General features: G+C 37.5%; 1 protein-coding gene and 1 long non-coding RNA gene across 2 annotated transcripts; one reads left to right on the top strand and one right to left on the bottom strand.

Annotated features, from left to right (window-relative positions):
• Nucleotides 1-4,626: 4,626 nt before the first annotated feature.
• On the bottom strand, nt 4,627-9,777 carry LOC137741136 (putative WRKY transcription factor 26). Its single transcript, XM_068480939.2, has 2 exons — nt 9,211-9,777; nt 4,627-4,980 (listed from the first exon to the last, which is right to left on the bottom strand). The coding sequence occupies exons 1-2, from the start codon at nt 9,696-9,698 to the stop codon at nt 4,803-4,805; spliced, it is 666 nt and encodes a 221-aa protein (XP_068337040.2). The 5' UTR covers nt 9,699-9,777; the 3' UTR covers nt 4,627-4,802.
• A 9,298-nt stretch (nt 9,778-19,075) lies between these two features.
• On the top strand, nt 19,076-19,584 carry LOC137739201 (uncharacterized). Its single transcript, XR_015966487.1, has 3 exons — nt 19,076-19,168; nt 19,245-19,388; nt 19,492-19,584. It is a non-coding gene; the product is annotated as an uncharacterized LOC137739201 (long non-coding RNA).
• Nucleotides 19,585-23,302: the final 3,718 nt, after the last annotated feature.

Below are 23,302 nucleotides of genomic sequence, written 5' to 3'. Positions count from 1 at the left end.
TAGAGCGACATAGTTCGGCTGAAGCATACATCAAGTTGAAATCAAATCCAAGGAACCAGCAAGTCAAATGATGTGATTCAGACCACTCAATGAAATCCATCAACATCGGGTTCCAGACCACTCAACGGAACCAAGACACCAAAGGGGATTCCGGAGCACTCAACGAAATCCAAACCTGGATACAATTCCGAACCACTCAACAGAATCGCGGAGTAGAAGGGATTCCAGACTTTTCAACGGAATTCGAGTGGATACGATTCCGGACCACTCAACGGAATTGCAGATCACGAGGGATTCCAAACCGCTCAACGGAATCCAGATAGAGCAGGAAACTAGACCACTCAACAGAACCCCAGCGGATACCCAGTTCCGGCTCACTCAACGAAACCGAGCAGAAGGCCAAGGAACATATCAACGACTCGAAGAAACAAAACATGAACCAAATGCTCAATTTACAAAGGCTCAACGAAATGAAACAAGGCACAAGTACTAAATTGAGAACGGGTCAATGAAGCGAGAAATGAAACAAGGAAATGGGATATGAAACAAGCTCTGAAGCAACAAACCCCATGGAAATAGGTTAACGGTCCACTACTAGCCCTTACATTTCATCACATCATACCAATCATGCAAATCAAACCACATTTCAAATATTCATGTCAATCACATTTCACAAATATCATCAGTACACAAGTCAAATCACGTTTAATAAACATAGGTCAATGGCTAAATATATAAAAAATCACATTTAAATAGAAATCACATTTAAAAAACCAATTCATATTCACAAATGATATTAATGTAAGAAATCAAGGTAATAACCATATCACTTATATTCAAGTCACTCTCTAACCAATTTAGGCCCACTAGACTTCAATTAGTCTCCCGTAGTACTAATTTTAGTATTTAAAACGCTTCAAGACATGTTGACCAAAATCAACCATCGGTCAGCGATAGGGTCCACAACCCTACGTAATTTGATCCTAAATATCTGCACATCAGATTTTAGATCTGTAACTACCCAAGAGTCTCATTAAGCTCATAGAACAACATACTCAAATCTCATCGTAATCCAACGGTCGGATCTCCGCCAATCACCAATTCAAATGGCGGTCAACAATTAGTTTTATAAACTTAGAAATCCAATTCGGAAAGATTTGTATGTCAAATTGTATATCCGTCAGTTCCTAATATCCTCAAATATTACGTTCTATAATGCATTAAATTTTGGTGACAATCCAACGGTCGGATCGTTGATGTATATTATAATCAAGTAATGTACCATGATGAAACTAGGTTCAAATAATCAATTCACATCATACGGATATCAAATATGAAATCAGGACATCTAATTGAACTTACAAAGACATCGTCAGCCCACTGGCCACGAGCCACCGCGAGTGGCGGTTTCCTGCGAACGGAAACCCAATTTTTCGACTAACTCTAACAATTACCAAATTTTACAGGAATGTATATCTCAATGAGATGAACAACTTTCATACCTGGACCGAAGTCCAATTCAGCCGGGAAACACCTGAAAACCGCTTCGATCCTTCGAAAACCCTTGAAATAGGTGCTCTCGATTCGACCTCAAAATGAACTCCGACGCCCCAAAACTTGTTTGGGCTTTGTTCCTAATCTCAAGAGGAGTATTTTGGTTGTGGTGCTTGATGGAAAACTGTGACATCTCACATCGTCCAAGGGAGTGATCCTTATATGTATATTCTCATCCTTACCTAGCACGAGGCCTTTTGGGAGCTCACTGGTTTCGGATTCCATCGGAACTCCGAAGTTAAGCGAGTAGCGCACGAGAGCATTCCCAGGATGGGTGACCCATCGGGAAGTTCTCGTGTGAGTTCCCAAAAACAAAACCGTGAGGGCGTGGTCTGGGCCCAAAGCGGACAATATCGTGCTATGGTGGTGGAGCGGGCCCGAGAAGTGATCCGCCCCGAGTCGGGATGTGACAATTTGGTATCAGAGCCTAACCCTGGACGTGGTGTGCCGACGAGGACGTCGGGCCCCTAAGGGGGGTGGATTGTGACATCCCACATCGCCCAGGGGAGTGATCCTTATATGTATATTCTCATCCTTACCTAGCACGAGGCCTTTTGGGAGCTCACTGGCTTTGGGTTCCATCGGAACTCCGAAGTTAAGCGAGTAGCGCGCGAGAGCATTCCCAGGATGGGTGACCCATCGGGAAGTTCTCGTGTGAGTTCCCAGAAACAAAACCGTGAGGGTGTGGTCGGGGCCCAAAGCGGACAATATCGTGCTACGGTGGTGGAGCAGGCCCGAGAAGTGATCCGCCCGGGCCGGGATGTGACAAAAACCTTTCAAAAATGGCGGATTCTGTCACCGTGCACCCGTGTACCCTTCGGTGCAATCTCACCAAATTAAAGTCAATTCCTGTTGGTATTTGGGTGGAAAAGGAAGACGGAGCTATGGGGAAATGTTTTCCAGGTGGTGGCGAGCTTCAACTCACCCGAAAACCACCGTGAAAGGTGTCGAAACAATGGGAATCACCGGGTTGGGTCGCGGGTCAAAATGGGGTCCGAGTTCCCCTCATTCTCTCTTATCTCTTTTCTCTCCTTTCTTCCCCCTCTCATTGGTCCATTACCCTCATTTTCTCTCATTTCCCTTCATTCACACCCACACACGTGGCTCCTGATCAAAGCTCCAACAAATCTGGAGCATTCCAGATTAATAATTAAATGATTATTTTGTCTCTATCTTTGTTTGTTTATAACTCTTTCGTTATAATTCCAAATTATATTTTGTTTACGCTCACACGTTCGTATCAACGAGTACTATCCAAATATGTAAAGAAATCTGAAAAATTACAAAAAGGATCAAATACGTCCACGAAGAATTCCGTTTAATTCATTAAGGGTGATTTCGTCCATTTACTTATAAAAAAATTTATACACCGTAAATACAAACACGTCAAAACTAAGGATACGAAATACATAATCTTAAATATTGAAATCCGGGGATGAAATTTCACAACACGTCTTCCTCCTAAAAGGGAATCTCGAAGATTTGCATTTGTGGTGTTGATTAGTGGAAGTCGATCCAAAGTGCGAGATCCATGGAGGAGTGAGCCAATTGGAAAGGGTAAGTTGTGTAATGTTGGAAATTAAGGAGGTGGAGGCAAAAGTAAATGGAAAAAGGGGCGGTGATGAAGGGAAACCAGAGGCATTAGAGAGAGGGAGTGGAAAGAGAGATCGGAGAGGAGGGTTGAGACCAGTGAAATTAAGGGCAAGATATGGTGGATGATAGGAACGATCAGGCTTATAGACAGTGGAAAAAACAAGCTGAAAAGAAAACAAAGCAAAGGAAACATAAAAGAGAAGGAAAAGAGGACTCATTCTGGAGATCCTGAGGAAGCTTATATTGAGGTGATGGAGTGGGAAGGTTTATTTGCGATTGCCTTGATAGAAGAGATGATTAATTATTGACTCTTGGATATTTAGTGTATCAAAAATATTTAGCTTCTAGATGGTTAGACCTGATGCCCTGATGTGTGAGCAACAGGAAATCTGTATTCAAGTTTGGTAGATCATGAACAAGATGCCAACATTTGCTACAAAAATGTGCAGTTAAGAATTGAAACACGTAGGATAATGATCAAATAATTACGGAATAGGAAGTTGATGTGGGGTGTACGGAGGTGCATGTAGAAAATCTGGGGTGTGAGAGTAGTACGGAAAAGTTTATAAGGTTAATTGAAAAGTAGATGTGAGGTGTGAATAAAACAATCTTTTTTTTTAAGAGAATCCTTGTAGGTTTTTTCTTTCCTTATTTCGATACAAATAATAGAGTGAGAAGAGGAGATCGAGGCAATCATAATTTACACCCTTAAGGGTTGAGGTGATTTTTAAAATGGGTAGTTTTAATTTTCTCACCTTGTCCCCTAAGATTTTAAAATTATATCATTATATAACTTTTGTATATTTGAATGTCTAATTATTCATTAAATTGATGATTTTTTTGTCAATATGGTGTAAATGGCTTATTTATCAACCAATTACAAGTTTCATGCTCACCATGTTATCAATTTAACGAAAATTCAAATAACTCCATAGACAAAAAGTGTAAATTGCCACAATTTCACAACCTTGGGAAGCAATATGAGAAAATTGGAATCTGGTGGCCCATTTTGAAAATCACCCAAACGTAGAGGGGGTTAAATGTAGTTGGCCCTTATTTTAACTACAAACCTAAGAATCATATAGTTTATAATCAATCTAGAAATGCTTTGATACGATGTAAATATATGACTCCGTTAACATACAACATCTACAGATCATTCCGAATTAATTGCCTTGAATCTAACACAACCAATAGCACAAATTAGTTAGTGAGGCAGATGCTCTAGGAACATCAAGGCATGGACCCTAATTGAAAATGAAACCTACTGAGATCAGATTGAACAGAATTTTGCCAAACTAATTGAAATATTCTTGAATTTGTGATTGGGAAGAAAAGAAAAACGATAAAACTGAACTAATTAAAGAGAAGACATTGGTCATCTTCCCTAACTAATTGAATTAACAGAACAGCTCTAAAAAGAATAATATAATCAATATAAACCCGCATGCACTTGATAAATTAGCATAGCAAAACCAGTCAATAAATCCACTGGCCACCGCCTAGTCAATTAAGATATATAGTACAAAACTCCATAATAATATTGATGAGTACAATTTCTTTTACAAAAGCAAGCAAGCACATTACTTGAATATTTCTATAAATATATATACGGAAATTATGTAAACTGAATGAATGAATACTTAATTATAATTTCAGTAGGGGGTGTAAATTTGCATCTGACTCAAGATATGTTCAAAATTATCAGAAGGCTTGTCGATGGGATGGGTGTGCGTTCCTTCGTAAGTGGTCACCACAATGCCTTCGTCCTTGTTTAGGCGTTGGACTTGTTTTTTAACGTTGCACCCTTGATACGTGCATCGGTAGTAGCTTCTGCAGATTAATTAGCAAGATCCAGTATTGTTATTCCATATATATTCAGGACATATCATACGATTAATAAAAAGTAAGCATACCTGCATGCAGGCATATGTGTAATCATATGATTCAAAAGATAAATATCAGTTGGAACATGCATTATTCTTTGGGCATTGAAAATTTGAAATGATCGATCACGTTGCACTGGTTCTGATTATTGATGATCTTACACTGCTACCTGGTGCAGTTCCCAGACGATAGAACTGGAGCAAATCTATCAACTAATAGATTGAATATGTAACCCTTTTGTGTAACTTGTAGTTCTACCATGCAGTCATGGGTCACGGCATGTACGTCTCAAATATATTACAATTTACACACAAGTTGTTTGTTCCGCATCAAAAGGTATTGTTAGGAAAACTTTTGCAGGGATCAAAAGTTTTTGCTTCCAGTTAATTAGCTAGAGAAAACCCTAGCTAGAACTCAAAACAAGGAAAAACAAATTAAACACTAAACAATTTGTTGAATAATGATCCCACATCGAAAATCTTAATAAATTTTAGGAGAAATTAGGATGCAATCCCCAACCACCAATATCCTTTGATTGAAATCCGATTGATTTTAAATTTTTGATCAAAGTCCTTCTACTTTATACACATCAGCATATTTACATTTAAAACTTTATGTCACCCATAAATGTCACATCCCGGCTCAGGGCGGATCACTTTCCGGGCCCGCTCCACCACCGTAGCACGATATTGTCCGCTTTGGGCTTACCATTCCCTCATGGTTTTGTTTTTGGGAACTCACGAGCAACTTCCCAGTGGGTCACCCATCATGGGATTGCTCAAGCCCCCTTCTCACTTAACTTCGGAGTTCCTACAGAACCCGAAGCCAGTGAGCTCCCAAAAGGCCTCGTGCTAGGTAGAGATGAGAATATACATTTAAGGATCACTCCCCTGGGCGATGTGGGATGTCACAATCCACCCCCCTTAGGGGCCCGACGTCCTCGTCGGCACACACGCGACCAGGGTTAGGCTCTGATACCAAATTTGTCACATCCCGGCCCGGGCGGGACCACTTCCCGGGCCCGACTCCACCACCGTAGCACAATAATGTCCGTTTTGGGCTTACCATTCCCTCACAATTTTGTTTTTGGGAACTCACGAGCAACTTCTCAGTGGGTCACCCATCATGGGATTGCTCTAGCCCCCTTCTTGCTTAACTTTGGAGTTCCTACGGAACCCGAAGCCAGTGAGCTCCCAAAAGGCCTCGTGCTAGGTAGGGATGAGAATATACATTTAAGGATCACTACCCTGGGCGATGTGGGATGTCACAATCCACCCCTTTAGGGGCCCGACGTCATCGTCGGCACATTTCCGGCCAGGGATTGGCTCTGATACCAATTTGTCACATCCCGGCCCGGGGCGGATCACTTCCCGGGCCCGCTCCACCACCGTAGCACGATATTGTCCGCTTTGGGCTTACCATTCCCTCACGGTTTTGTTTTTGGGAACTCACGAGTAACTTCCCAGTGGGTCACCCATCATGGGATTGCTCAAGCCCCCTTCTCGCTTAACTTCGGAGTTCCTACGGAACCCGAAGCCAGTGAGCTCCCAAAAGGCCTCGTGCTAGGTAGAGATGGGAATATACATTTAAGGATCACTCCCCTGGGCGATGTGGGATGTCACAATCCACCCCCCTTAGGGGCCCGACGTCCTCGTCGGCACACACGCGACCAGGGTTAGGCTCTGATACCAAATTTGTCACATCCTGGCCTTGGCGGGACCACTTCCCGGGCTCGACTCCACTACCGTAGCACGATATTATCCGCTTTGGGCTTACCATTCCCTCACGGTTTTGTTTTTGGGAACTCACGAGCAACTTCCCAGTGGGTCACCCATCATGGTATTGCTCTAGCCCCCTTCTCGCTTAACTTCGGAGTTCCTACGGAACCCGAAGCCAGTGAGCTCCCAAAAGGCCTCGTGCTAGGTAGGAATGGAAATATACATTTAAGGATCATTACCCTGGACGATATGGGATGTCACAATAAATGTAATTAATTCATTTCTTTTCAAAATTTCATAAGATTATTGAGAACTAATCAATTCCTACATATTAGGCAAAACAAAATATGTTTTAGTACATAGCTTTTTATTTCTTTTATATCTTAGTTTGAATTCAAGTTTTTTCTTTAACGGGTACATGTGAATTTAAATGTACCCATTGATGTATTTGGGATATTTGCACCCATAAACATGTTATGGTTTTTTTGGACTTGTTATATACAATTTTTATAACGTGTATATTTGAGTTCCACATTACAATTGGTACATTCTTTCTCACAATTCCTTTGTTGGGGTACAATTACAGTGGGTACATATAAATCTGAGATAATATTATAGATGGGTAGAAAGATGAACACAAAAGGCAGGTTTAATTTGCACTTTGTGTGTAGAAAGACAAGAAAATTTTGGTTCATGGGTACAAGGATTGAAACATAAACAATTGTACCGCAAATATACTACAATTAACGGTGTTATGATTTTGTACCATGCAACTTTTGGATTGCTTGGGTGATTTTATAGAAGAAAATTGTGTGTGGGTTCTCGTTGGCTAGGTTGTACCCACCAGTAAGCAGTGCAGATTATTTCAAATTTGAAAATCAAATTAAACTAATATTTGGTGTGCCTGATATCACTGATATGTGATATAAATTTGGGATAATTTGGAGGTTAATTAGATTGGATAATTTGAAGGTCTCAGTGGAAAGGTTAGTAATTTAAGGTGCATATATGTTCATCGTTAAGGTGAGCTAGCAGAATGTAATTAATCACAATGTAGTAAATGGAGAACTTGAATCAAAGTTTTTAAACTAATAAGATGTGAGTCTATAATATATGATCAAAAGGGACCGGAAACTAAGTGTCCCTAAATTATATATATATACCTATATTGGGTGACATCATTCTTATTTATACCAACAGTTTTTGCGTTAAAACTTCATATTTGTTGGGTAGCAATGTAAAATTATGTGCCAACCATTTCAAACTTTAATTTTAAAATTTTCATTGTAAAGAAATTTAAAAAACAAAAAACTGTTTAGTAACTGTTTTTCAGTTTTTCAATATTCATTAGAATGTGAAAGCTAAAGTAAATAAAGGAGAGATCCCCCAATTTTCCTTCGCCTATATGCCCGATACACTTCTTAGTGGAAAATCGAGTTAGGATCTTGCTTAGGGATGACAACTGTTCGGTTTATGGATAGAAATGCTATATTCATCCTCATAACCACGAAAACTAACCATATTCATAACCACAAATTAACCATCAAGTATTATCCATAACCATACCCACCAGGTAACAGATTCCCATAGGTTAACACTTATATCCATCTTCATCAATAAAAAAAATATATTCATTCAATTGACGCATGATAATTTAGTAAAAATTAATTTCGTCATTAAATATTTTATGTATAAAATGATTTAATGAATGGATATTGTGAAGCATAAAAATTAAAGCTAAATGTTGATAATGTTGGTTTGATCTTTGATATCTCCCATAAGTACCATTGAATTCTCATAAATTTTGATTCATATTAAAACTTTTGAACTTTTCCACAAAATGCAACTCACACAATGCAATTTTTGTATTCTCAAGGTAATGGATTCAGTGAATAATAAATAAATAAATAAATATATATATATATATATATATATTTTTAATAATTTAATATTATATAATATATATTATTCAGTTTGGGTTTGGAGATGGATACGGATTTGGGATCCCTATAACCATATCCAAAACCATAACCGAATAATAATCACGATTTTTCCCTATACCCAAAATACACCTGAATTTTTATACTCAAATCTAATCCAATCGGACGATTATCCATGATTATCGAGTTTAATGGTTAAAATTGTCATCCCTAATCTTGCTTTATTAGTGGAATCTACTAGCTTGCACTAATGTATTCGCAAAAACCAAAACAAATCTGAAACACAAGCATCCACAGTACGAAAATCAAATGAAACACAAGCACCAAAGTATGGTATGCACCGAGTTTTCGAGATGTCTTATTATTTTGGACCATTTGACTGAATAAAAAATAAATAAAGGATTTTAGCTTTTCATTGCCCCGATTCATGCCATACACCAAAGTATAATATATTTTCAACAATCATATAGAAAGATGAAACAAAAATATAATGAAGGTATATAGCTATATGTATGTACCTGGGAAACTTGCTGGCTTTCACAGCTTTTTGACCGTATTTTCTCCACCGATAGCCATCGTCAAGGACATCGACCTGACTTCTTGTTTGAAAAGCATATTTTGGCTTCTTCATCTTCTTCTCCCCCTTATTCTTTTTCTCTGAATAATTATTATTGGCCCGATGAGGATCGACGCTGCTCTGATCAGCTCCAACAACAATATTATTCATGCTTGCATTTGCACTCGGATAATACTGCTGATAATATTGTTGATGCGGATGACCATCTTTATGAACTAATACTTCACCTGACGATGATCCAACGTGGTTTTCCGTTTTCGACTTCGATCTCAAGCGCAACAACCCATCTGAAGTTTGATCAACACGCCCATCAAAGTTATTCGTGTAAACGTTAGAGCTTCCCATATGATGATGATCTGTATTTGTGGAATTAGGGTTTGGATAATTAGCTGATGAGGAGCAAGGAAAGAACATTTGATACGTCTCCATGATGGGCTATCTAGGGTTGATGGCGCTAGCCAAAATAGAAGCAGTATATAAAGCTAGCTAGAGGCGGCTAGCCAATGGCCAAAAACTTTGTAAGTTGTAAATATATGATTTGAATGTATATAGTCTAATATCGTAGTGGATAAGGTGTTGGGTTTCTACACTTGCGTTTTGGGTTCGAAACTCCCTCTCTCCTTAACACATATACATAAAGTTGTACATATATAATTTGAATATATGTGGTCCAATATCCTAATGGATAGGGTGTTGGGTTTCTATACACGCGTTCCGAGTTCGAAACTCCTCCTCTCCTAAATCATATATATACACCAAATGTAAAATAATAAATTAATGCTAAATAATTCAAAAACCATGAGAGATATGATATGATATGCATATATAGGGTGAGAACTGAGACATGTCATAAAGGGCACGAAAATTGTCCAAGTTAGTAAACGATAATTAGAGCTTCATCAGCGGGTCTGATTAGAAAAAGACGTTGTCATGGTCGTTAGAAGGAGGAGTGAGGCAACTGTTGATACCTTGCTGGAATAATGGTGGCGGCTTCATCATTGCCCTTACGACTACGACATTACTTCATTACTTTTTATTAGTTATTTACATTGGGTAAATGAATGGCAGAGTTTGGAGTGAAATAATATCGGATTACAAAAGAATAATTGTCATGATACGAGTATATTATCAATTATATACCAATCATATAACATCACATGTACATTTTTAGAAAAAATTAGATTTTCATCATTCCTTTTGCTACTCCTTTGATTAAAATCTTATTCATTTTCATTTTTTGATCAAGGTCTTTGGTATTAATAACATCATTAATTATTTCAATAATAAAATATTATTTATTTTTAATATATTCATTTAATGTTAAATATGTTACAATTAGTATATTTATATTTATGGCTAAATGTTTTATCATATATTTTTATTTTTAGTTTGTACCTATTTTTAATTTGCAACCATTTTTTAATTTGTTCCAATTTTCTTTTCAGTTTTAATTTGTACCCATATATTAATTTCTTTTTGTGCCCATATTTTATAAAGTTTTATTTGTATTTGTATGTGACATCCCACATCGCCCAGGGGAGTGATCCTTAAATGTATATTCTCATCCCTACTTAGCACGATGCCTTTTGGGAGCTCACTGGCTTCGGGTTCCGTAGGAACTCCGAAGTTAAGCGAGAAGGGGGCTAGAGCAATCCCATGATGGGTGACCCACTGGGAAGTTGCTCGTGAGTTCCCAAAAACAAAACCGTGAGGGAATGGTAAGCCCAAAGCGGACAATATCGTGCTACGGTGGTGGAGCGGGCCCGGGAAGTGATCCGTCCCGGGCCGGGATGTGACATTGTACCCATATTTTTTTATTTATTTGTACCCATTTTTAATTTTGCTAAATGTACCCATGCTAATTATATGTACCATTCATGTAATTTTTTTCAAATTTTTAATCTTAAAATATACTCATTCTTAAATATACCAATTTGTTATAGGTAAAATGTACCATTTTTTTTATATAAAATCTATTCAATTTTTTTCTAATCCATTTTTAAACTTATATGAGTACATTTTTATTTTTGGTGATTTTTAAGAATGTACCCATGTTTTGGTACAATAATTTTTTGGTTAATTTTGATGAATGTACCCATGTTTACACACACACACACACACACAATAATATATTTATATTTTAATATTTTTAATCCCACAAATTATGGTTTTTAATTTAAAATCTCATTAATATAAACAACTATAAATTTTAATTTTTAATTTAAAAAAATATAGTAACGTACATAAAAATAAATTATCACATTAATTTCAAGGACTTAGATCAAAAATTGAAAGCCAACAAGGTTTTAGTCAAAGAATTTGCATAGTTAGGGACCGCATCCAAAGTCTCCCTTTTTTATTTTTATTTTATTTTATATAATGTTGTCTAATTAGAAAATAATTAATTATTATAAGAGGTATAATTGTCACATCCCGGCCCGGGGCGGATCACTTCCCGGGCCCGCTCCACCACCGTAGCACGATATTGTCCGTTTTGGGCTTACCATTCCCTCACGGTTTTGTTTTTGGGAACTCACGAGCAACTTCCAAGTGGGTCACCCATCATGGGATTGCTCTAGCCCCTTTCTCGCTTAACTTCGGAGTTCCTACGGAACCCGAAGTCAGTGAGCTCCCAAAAGGCCTCGTGCTAGGTAGAGATGTGAATATACATATAAAGATTACTCCGCTGGGCGATGTGGGATGTCACAATCCACCCTCCTTAGGTCCGACTTCCTCGTCGGCACACACGCGACCAGGATTAGGCTCTGATACCAAATTGTCACATCCCGGCCCGGGCATATCACTTCCCGGGCCCGCTCCACCACCGTAGCACGATATTGTCCGTTTTGGGCTTACCATTCCCTCACGGTTTTGTTTTTGGGAACTCACGAGCAACTTCCCAGTGGGTCACCCATCATGGGATTGCTCTAGCCCCTTTCTCGCTTAACTTCGGAGTTTCTACGGAACCCGAAGCCAATGAGCTCCCAAAAGGCCTCGTGCTAGGTAGAGATGTGAATATACATATAAGGCCCTGGGCGATGTGAGATGTCACAATAATCGTATCATAAACGTTGCTCTCTTGTTTTAGTGTTCAAAGTAGAAACACACAAGTAAATGAGAGTTTGACAAAGTTGGTAGTGATGCATGTTCGGTTCCCTTTGCTTGGTAATATAAATAATATGTAGGTATATGTTCACACAATTCTCAATTGGCACAAGTCAAAACGTAGACTAAGAGCAGTTGCCTTTGGACTGGAGACTAGCTATATACAGAGTGTGTGTGTGTGTGTGTGTGTGTGTGTGTGTATGTAAATAGACATCAATAGACATCGCACGTGTTGAATTTTGCAGTAGTTGGACCATATGTCGCGCGTCCAATACGGACTCTGTTTAATAATAATAATAGTATCTTTATTTAATTAACTTTGATCAAATCATGAAATTAATTTTAGGGCTAGATTCTTGGTTTTGTAGTGCATTATATATATATATATATATATATATATATATATATGTATGTATGTATGTATGTATGTATGTATGTATGTATGTATGCATGCCTGCAAATTGTGTGCAAACACAAACAGACACCCTACCCGTGGTTTCCACGAAATGGTAGCTTAGCATAAATATGTAAAAAGTTGTTCACTATAACCTTTCACATCATGCATCATTCAATTTTTTATTTTTTTATTTTTTTTTATCATGTGCATTTTAAGAACAAACACCTGTATTTTAATGGTAGCCAGCATCCAGATCTTCTGGAAGGATATTTTCATTACCTTTTTTTTTTCTTGAAAAAATATTTTCATTACTTGTACTTACGTATATCCGCACATGTACAAGGTGAGTCCCTAAAAAATTGATGATATATGCATTTGTGTGCGTATAAAGATTAAACATTTGAGGCATAATTATATTACCAAATGACAATTATGAGGACATTTTTTAAGATGTTTAATAGAATTTTTTTAATTTGTATTTCTTAATTACAGGGGATAATAGTATATTAATTAATCTTAAATTGAAAAGGATTTGAATCCGGATGCAATAAGTTGAAGAGTTAAAACTTTTACACATAGACCAAAAATACAAAACAAAAACACTAAACTCGTTTAGACATTCACCAGGAAATCGAAATCTGATTAGTTTGGTCTAAAGACAAATTCCGAGATACAAAGACATGTGTTTGAATTTGGAAAAAGAGGTTCACGTGATTGGGACTTTCCCCGCAGCCCTCCATAATAACAAATTTGAAAAGCAAACTAAAAGTACTTGGATTGTTTTCAAAAGATGTTGAACCCTCAAGTAGTCAAATTCCACACGTTATGTTGCAAACTTGCAATCATGCACACGAGCCCCTGTGCTTGATTTTTCTTTTTCCGGATTTGAACACATATTTTCCTCTTTTTCCGTATTTTTGTTTTAATATTTACCGAACATATTAATTTTCCGGCATTTGAAAGCAGTGGCGGATCTAAAAAATTTAGAGGAGGTGTCAATAAGAATAGTGCACGTAGTATGTAAATTTTTTTTTGGCCGGATAACATCTAAATTGATAATTTATTGAGTCGTGATATGTCTGAGGTCATTTGCCAAGTTATATTGCACGCCTACCGGCTGACACTAACTTCCAAGCAAGCATGTCAATTCATGTGAATAACTTTTGAAAACCATGCCGACATATGGCGAGTGAGCTTATCGAAAGATGTCCATAGCAACACATACAAAGGCATGAGGGTAGCAGCTCTTCCATGGAGAATTTCTAAGCTTGGGGGAGTCAGCTAACTCCCCTTGCCCCAAGGTGGATCCGCATTGTTTGAAAGATCATGTTTGTTGAAGTGGTGGATTGCCTTGGTAGATAAAAACTTTCACTTCAACTCGTTGCATCCCGGATCCAAACTCTCTTTCTCTCCTTAATTTAAATGAATTTAGTGTACATAATTTATTGTTTGTAATTCTAATGAATCGAGAACATTTAATACTTGAATATGATAATATTTTGTTGACAGTTCAAACTTTCAGCAAGAACTACTCCTACAACGTAACGAACAGAAGTAGATGATTCAATGTCTTTGATTTGTCAGACTTTGATATTATCGACCGATTTGTGCATATATGTAGAAATCTTTCTCATTATTATAGTGGATCTTCAAGAAAAAAGAGTTTATATCGAATAAAATATATACTTCGATTTTCTTGTGTTAAAACTTCGGCTCATAAACACAAAAGTACTGTACGAACTTTTTTGAAAATATAAATTTATAAATTATTGGATGAATTCTTCACGGAAGCCATTTGAACTTTGATTATTCGAATTGGAAAACGGTTTAACGAATGACGTACCGTAATATACCAGAAAGGCAGTTGAAAAATATTCAACAACCATGGACAAAAATGTAGGCACTCTAATCATTTCCAACATAGACAAAGGGAAAATGCAGGCATCTACTTTCCAGTTTCCATCCGATTTTGAAAATGGGTCACTTTAACCTCATTGCTTCGTGTCTTCAAACGTCGAGATAACCAGATGACGGAATCTTATCCGAACATTTAACTCGGCAGCTCTGCTCACAGCTTTAAATCGTTGTTTACACATTTCCATCGCAGATCATGAAACCAGGGCGAAAGCAGTCATATTTGACATCTTGAGCCTCAGCAAGCTTCGCCCACCATTTCTTTATAATGCGATCGATTTAAATTTTGTGATTCGTAAAGGAACAAAATTTGACAATACTGTTTCTGGAATGTGGGTTGTAAGGTGCTTATTCCAATTACCTCACTTGAATGAATGCATGTGCAGTGACGCAGCACGAGCGTATAAGGATTACAAATGTAAATTATGAAGAACAAAGGTTTCTGAAATCCAACAGAGATTGGGATAAAACAAATGGTTGTTTTGATTATTTCTGAATTGGTGTCTTATCTGGGGAGCAAATGACTTAAATAGAATTAAACACAGCCTCGGAAGGGCTAAGAGCCTTTGGAAATTAAAAAAGACATTAATCGGACCACAAATGAAAAGTCTGATTTTTATTATTGAATTTAAAATACAGTTTTGGAAGCCAAAACAACTTCAAATGACTAAGGGCTGGTTTGGTATTGCTGTGCTTTGAAAAAAAACTGTTTCTGCTGTGCTGTGAGAATAAACAACTGTGAAATAAAGTAGCAAAGTGTTTGATAAATTTTTTTGTAAAAGTACTTTTGAAAAAAAAAAACAGTGTTATAGTGTTTAGTAAACTTTTATGTAAAACATATGTGAAAAAAAACCAGTTTTTCAAAACTAGGTTTTGCAGCTTCTTGTTTTTGGCTTTTTTTCATCTAAAACTGTGAAAAAAAAACTGAAGCTGAATGTTTACCAAACACAAAAACAGCTCCCAACTTTTTTTGATATCAGCTTTTTTCAGAATCACCTCAGTACCAAACCAGACATAAAATCCACCATAGTTGATGGCAAAACAGTGAGTTTGAATCGGGATATTATGCTCTTTTCAGAAAAGTACTATACACCAAAATGGAGCTTGGACATCAGATCTGCAAAAATCCAATACGTCTGTTTGTCTTATCAATTATAAAGCGCTTCCTTGTTTTACTTTTCCTCGTAAAAATCCACTCCAATCTTGTCCTAAATCAGTCACCTTCACTCGTAAAGAAGTTGCCTGTTCATCTTACAAAGAACTAGGGTTGACATGAACCTTGATGAGTAGACATATACTTCAACCCGACGAACCCAATATTCTTGGTGTTCAGTTGGAATCACAAAAGATCTAATACCATACAAAAATTAGAATATCCAACTTGATAATCTAGCCTCTTCATGCATTCCAAATTTACTTGTTTCCCCAATCTTGCAGTTGAATTCCACATCGACTTTATCACCGACAACCATGTCAATCATAATATTTTCAGATTAAACAATACTTGATTTTCATGGATGTATTCTTGTGGGATTTCAACTCGCAAGATCTCGTCTTCCTCAATTTTGTTCTCCTTTCTCATAATCTCCTCAACTTGAGAAGAACTTGACCGCGACTTCTCTTGTATTAAAGACACCTCCACATTGGTCTTTTGAGGTACATCTTTTTTTGGTTTTCGTTCGTAATCACTTGTGGAGTTTCTCCTTTGTGAATATCTTTTTCAACTTTGATAGGGTTGTCGACTGGTTCAACAACTTCCTTTTTTTTCCATTTGCCCAACATGGCGTATCAATTATTTTCTTAAGAGCTTCTGAAATTTACTTGTTTGCTCTATCAATTTTTCATAATCCAATTGATTCAAGAATCCAGCAGTAGAGTCAAAAGCCCATTTATCATGTTAAATTGTACGATCATCAACATCATCAAACATAAAGCCATATGAAGGAAAATACCATTCGACAAGAACTCTTTTCATCTTTCGCCATGTTTTGATCTTCAAGTTGCCTTGTCTTTCTCAGGGTTCTTGTAGATGATAGTCTAGATGAAGCCATCTTTACCATCTTCTTTTTTGGAACTTTCTTGATCTCAAAGTAATGCCCGATTTCATCTACCCAATCTTGAAAATTTCAACATACAAACTTCCTCCAAAGTAAGGAAAATCTTCAATATCTTCAAAGTTATATTGATGAGGTTGGCCACGTGGAATCCCATAACATTCCCCTTCAATATTTAGTACTGTCGTATGAATGTTGCCGAGGATTTCACTTCTCCCATGATTGATTGTCATTAGAACAGCCAAATTCCTGCTCTAATACCAATTGACGCATGCATTACAAGTATAGTAAAAGGAATACAAACGCAAACCCAAAAAAATCGGAAAGCTGGAATCCACTAGAATAGTGATAAAATCTCGAAGGTTTTTTTTTATTAAACCTTGAATGATGCCTTACATGGAGAGACAAATGACTTAAATAGAATTAAACACAACCTTGGAAAGGCTAAGAGTCTTTGGAAACTAAAAACAAAACATTAATCGGACGACAAAAGAAAAGTCAGATTTTTATTACATAATTTAAAATGAATTTTGGAAGCCTAAATGACCTTGGATAACTAAAATCCATCATAGGTCACATCAAAGCAGTGTGTTGGAACCGAGACGTCGTGCTAGTCATACTAAACATATTGTCCATGTGGTCTTCTCTTACTGGTTGTAGTTAATTTTTGTCTCCACAATAAACATGAAGTTCCAAAAATTAGCCACAAAGTGTTTTGCGGAGAAATTCATTCACAATTATTTTGAAGCCAAGTATCGTTCATAAGTAGAGATGTGAACGATGAGGTTGTTAAGCATTGTGCTTTTTTAGTACGATCGCCACACCTTAATATGTTACTATTTATTTACTCATGTTATAATACGTGGATTATTTATTAATACTATACTCTAGATCCTTGTCCTTATCATACTCCACCATTATAGGCATACTACGCCTTATTTTTTTAGTGTGAATGATAACATTGAAAATTTTACCCTTTTCACCAAGAATTTCACGTATTTTTGTAAAAATAGTTTATTCTATTATGTTTATATAACAATTGTCGTTCATAAGTATGGATGTCAGTAAATCAAATGGTGCTTGAGTCACAATCAAGATAAATCTATGCAGGAATTGTTGCTGCTTTGTACTAATGCTATTGTTTGACTGAAGCCCTTCTGATTCTTGGTCAATTGGGTCCAAAGATCAAGGCCCTCTTCAGCAAGCCTTCAGAAAAAAGTTTGAGTGCAACTTCCATTCATACTACGACTGCTTGATGCCCAGTTCGGCCACCCCCGTCAATCTACACCACGAACTTACCACTACAAAATCCCACTTCGCCACGCGTCTATCTTTGATCAGAAACTTGTATTTATGGTGTATGTCGAAAAAGAAGTAGCGACCAACAAAACATTAGGTAATACGACCAAAATTATAAACAATGATTAAGTTAATGGTTCAAGTTGTTACCTATTGGTTAGATAATGTTCCCTTCATTCAATGATATATTTATACGAAAGAATTTGATAAATAAATTGATTACGGATTTATCATTTTCAAAGTAAACTTCAGACCTCTTAAATATTGACTCATTTATCCATGAATACTAGGTATGTACCATACATCTATTGGTACAGTACTATTAGGGTTTTCATCCCTTCAATTGATAATGTTTATTTAACAATTTATCCTTAACAAACATACACCATGGACAATATATTTTTGGAGTAGTTTTAAATAATTTGTGAATAAATAGTTGACAGTGTCACCAAACTTTAACTTAATTAGAATGCTATCACCACACCCCAAATTCGTTGTATGCTTGATAATGCTATGGCTCCATTGTTTTTGTCCTTATTATTAACAAAAGTTTATTAGGTGCTTTTCATTAAAGGTTTTTCTTTTAACTCCACAAGAAGTTAACTAGCCAAACATCAACAGCCGCACGGAACAAGTTCTCAAGTTGATATATCATCATGTAAACTGAAAATTATACTTTCTTTCCACCTATATAATGAAGGAAGGGTAATGTTAGATGACTATTAAATTTGGTAAACTAAATGACATAGTTAATGATTAGATTATTATTTAAGTGTTGATTAATGTATTTATTTATTATTAATGATGTATCATTTAGTTTGCAAATTTAATCTATCAATTTAGTCTAGCTAAAATGAAAAATGATAGCTCCTGTTCCAGTAAACGGTTTCTTACCAACTGGCGTTGCACAAATTGCAGCCAGTGCCATCACCATCTGTACGGGTCTCTCACAGGGTCGGACTTTAACCTGACATTTACTCAAGTATCCAGCGTTACGATTTGGTTCGCATATAATAAGCACTGCAGCGCTCGTATTACAGCCATTGCAGAAACAAAGATTAAATATTTAATCCATCGTCTTCATCGATGTCAGCGAGAAGACGAGACTGACCGAGCCCGCCTCCAACAATGTAACTCGCTCGCTTTTCACGTGTTCTTATTACATAGACACCATCCTTTTTCAATTAATATTAATTGTGTATATAGGAGTGGCAGCACAGCAGCTTGATCCTTGCTTGATTATATCAGCCAACAAATGGGGAGTCCTCCTGCGAAGAAAGTCCTGATCACCTCCAATGGCGACGAGATTTCACAGAGCATCGCCTTCTCTCTGGCCCAACGCGGCTGCAGGTGATTAAACCTCAATGGGTTGAATCAAATGGGTGAGATTTCTTCTGTTCTGCGTATTAAAGATTTGATTTTTGTTTGTTTGTTTGTGGTTTTGAATAAGCAGGTTGGTGTTGATGGGAAAAGAGAGCTTCCTGAGGGGCTTTGTGCAGAAAATAACGGCCTCACTGGAGGGTGAGGTGGCGCCGGTGGAGATGGTGGACGTGGACATGGAGGACGAGAGGGAGGGAGCTTTTGATGAGGCGGTGGAGAAGGCATGCAACATCCTGGGTAATTTGGATGCCTTTGTGCATTGCTATAGTTACGAAGGTCTATAAGTTGACTAATTTAATCTAACTTCTCCGCTCGGAGATGATGTGAAAGATTGTTTTACTTTTAAGTGCATTGAATTGAATCTAGCGATTTAGCGGGTTATCCAATCCAAATCAATAATGTGTGCCAAACGAGGTGAGGAGTAATACTTGGCACTCGATTCCTGCAAAGTTTTAATAAGAAATTGGTACTTCAAAAATCTCATTTTGCACTCCAAAATTTCTATTTAAAAAATAAAATGTGAGGAGGAGTGTAGAATATAATTTTAGAATGCTAATCACGATTCTCAAAATGTATATACAATGAATAAAAAAAACAGGGGGAAAACTTGGATTAGAAAATTGTATTAAGTGAACAAATTTTTTCTTGGAAATATGTTGATCCCGTGTTAAAACATGTTTTAACAAATTATTTTACATTCGGACATTCTTTGGTTTTGTGCATATATGTAAAGCTTGTTGTAGTAATTTTTTTTTTTTTTTTTTTTTTTTTTTGGGACAATGGGATTGAGCTCAGCCTCAGGTGGCGAAGTGCAAGCAAGCTTGCTGCTGCTGCCGGTGCTGAAGGTGGGGCGGAGAGAGGTTGCTCTATGGCGGCGGATGATATGTGGGAGTCATTAGGATTTGCTTCCCCGATGATGCATGGCAATGATGAGAGAACATGAAGAGTTCATACCCAAGTTCAAAAAGGAAATGGAGGTTGAGGAGAAGTTGGCACGTGAGCGTTTGTAGCATAAACTTTTTTTTTTAATTGTGGATTAAGAAAGCTACATTATGCATATTGAGTGTGATTATTCTGTAAACTAATTTGTTTGGCATGAATTTCTGTTATATTTATTGGCTTCAAGGGGAAGGGGAAAAAAAACACGAGTGAGAGGAAGAATAATAGGAAGCTTTAGCAACTTTTACATAATGGTTGCCAAGGGGGAGATTATCGGCTGTCCCCGAGGATATGATGTGATCACGTGATGGAACACGGCGGGGATATATGATGAAGCTAATGCTGTCCACTAATAATCCCACTAGCTGCTGTACAACCTGGACAACAGAAGGAATACTCCCAGCCAGACAATCACATGGCTTCTGACGCCTTTATTGTTGTTTAGTTTCTGCCACCTTTATTGTTGTTTATTGCATGTGTGTATATGCAAACTGTATATAAACCATGCTGCCATTGCAGCATTGGTAAGCAAAATATAAGTCATCAAAGACAATATTCTTTATGGTATCCAGAGCCATTTGTCTAACGACAAAACCTCTTGCATCTGTTTCCTCCTTCCTCTAACCCAGCAAGCTTGCGACTGTATTTTTTTTTTTTTTTTTTTTTTTTTTTTCTACCTTCTCTTCTTCTCAAATTTTCTTCCGCTTCCATGGCTGCTTCTTCTTCTCTTCTTACCAGCTCCCTTCCTAATATTTCCTATCTGGTTTCCATCAAACTTGATCGAACCAATTACATGTTGTGGCTTGCCCAGTTTAATCCCTTACTTAAAAGTAATGATCTTGTTGCCTATGTTGATGGTACAAAAACATGTCCAACCAAGTTTCTTGAGAATACTACTACTCTCAATTCCGAGTACGTAACTTGGCAGCGACAGGACCAACAATTGTTGAGTTGGATTAACTCAACTTTGACACCCAATGTGCTTTCCATCGTCGCAACCTGTGACACATCCCGAGCTGCTTGGGATACTCTGAAAACACGTTTTGCTTCTCAATCTCGCACCCGTGTTCTTCAACTTAAGCACCAGATACAGTCCACTAAAAGAGGTAACATGTCCATCACAGACTATGTTGATAAATTAACTAACTTTGCTGATCAATTGGCTCTTGCGGGAAAACCTGTTGATGACGATGATCTTATGGAGCTGATTTTGAATGGTGTTGGTCCTGCTTTCGAAAGTATAGTTACTTCGGTTCAAGCAAGAGAAAATCCTATGAGTCTTGACGATATGGTTGCTTTGCTCTTGAGCGCTGAAAGCCGTATGGACGACTATAGCCCTACTTTCAGTCCTGATCACACCACTACAGCTCTCTTTGCCCCTTCTGGCTCCACTCCCAATCCTGGTCGTGGAACCACACTTCACCGAGGAAATGGTCGTACATCCTCATTCCGTCGTGGTGGTTTTCAAGGTCGTGGCTTTTTTCAAGGTCGCGGTGCTGGTAATCCTTTTGTTGGCCGTCGTGTGGTGGTTCAAACAGTGGTTTGTTTCATGGTGGATCCGGTCGTGGCTCGTTTCAGAATCGAGGACTTCTTCCTACACCAAATGCTGGTCTTGCTCGCTCTTCCTATCTTCCCAACCATGCTGCGGATGCTCCCTTTTCCTCTAATATTTGTAACTATTGTGGTGATCATCGTCATTCTACCGCAAATTGTTTCAAGTCTCCTTTTTCCGAAGGCCGCTATCCACAATCTCATGCTATGATGGCTGCCTCTCCTGTGGTTAATGCACGGTCCCCTACATGGTATACCGACAGTGGTGCATCGTCACACATCACCAATGATTTAGCTAATTTGAGCCTCTCCACAGAATATATTGGCCAAGACCAAGTCGCGGTTGGTAATGGTGCAGGTTTGTCTATAAAGCATATTGGTTCCGGTTTCGTGTCTCAATTTCCTTTCAATTCTGTGTTGCATTGTCCTTCTGCTTCTGCTAATCTACTGAGCGTTCATCGTTTTTGTTGTGATAATCATTGCTACTTCATTTTCACTCCTACTGATTTCTTTGTGAAGGATCTATCCACGGGGAAGACGCTTTTCCACGGCAAGAGTGAAAATGGATTGTATCCGTTTCGTGTGGGTTTGTCGAAGTTTCCTTTCAAGAACGTGGCATTATTTGGACAACGAACCTCTTCATTTATGTGGCATCAGCGTTTCGGTCATCCATCTCCTGCAATTTTAAAAAAAATTATGTCCTCTATTCCTATTAAGGATTCTAAATTCCCTAGTTTTTGCCCTACTTGCCCATTGGGCAAAAGCACTAAATTACCGTTTGCTTTGTCTCCATCAGTTTCAGTTTGTCCTATTCAATTGATTCATTGTGATGTTTGGACTTCACCAATTGTCTCTGTTAAGGGTTCCAAGTATTTTATAATATTTCTTGATGATTACTCTCGTTATACTTGGATATTTCCTATGAGATTTAAACATGAAGCTTTTTCTTATTTTCAAAAATTTAAATTGCTTGTTGAAAATCTTCTATCTATCCATACTGTTTATAAGATAAAATCTTTCCAAACTGATGGCAGGGGTGAATTTATGAGTAAGGAATTTCAACAATTTTTAATTAATAATGGTATTGATCACCGGTTAACATGCCCTCATACTCCTGAACAAAATGGTGCTGCTGAACGGAAACAACGCCATATTGTTGACATGGGTCTTACTTTACTTGCCACTGCTAAAATGCCTTCTTCTTTTTGGGTGGATGCTTTCAACACCTCAGTTTATTTAATTAACCGTCTTCCAGCACGCCAATTGAATTATATTTCGCCTTATGAAAAATTGTATAGTCGCAAGCCCTCTTATTTATGTCTTCGTGTTTTCGGTTGTGCTTGCTTTCCCTATTTACGCCCTTATAATAAAAATAAATTGGAATTTCGTTCAAA

Source organism: Pyrus communis, chromosome 9 (assembly GCF_041283825.1).
Source record: "Pyrus communis isolate YQ-2024b chromosome 9, ASM4128382v1, whole genome shotgun sequence".
Lineage (NCBI taxonomy): Eukaryota > Viridiplantae > Streptophyta > Magnoliopsida > Rosales > Rosaceae > Pyrus > Pyrus communis.
Note: the sequence above shows the minus strand (reverse complement) of the source record. Positions and strands in the feature narration are given on the sequence as shown.

What these genes read in the sequence shown, in the direction of transcription:
- LOC137741136 (XM_068480939.2), bottom strand. Translation starts at nt 9,698, where the DNA reads ATGGAGACGTATCAAATGTTCTTTCCTTGCTCCTCATCAGCTAATTAT. An exon ending in AAAGCCAGCAAGTTTCCCAG is followed by an intron (nt 4,981 to 9,210) that starts GTACATACATAT and finishes ATTAATCTGCAG; the next exon opens with AAGCTACTACCGATGCACGT.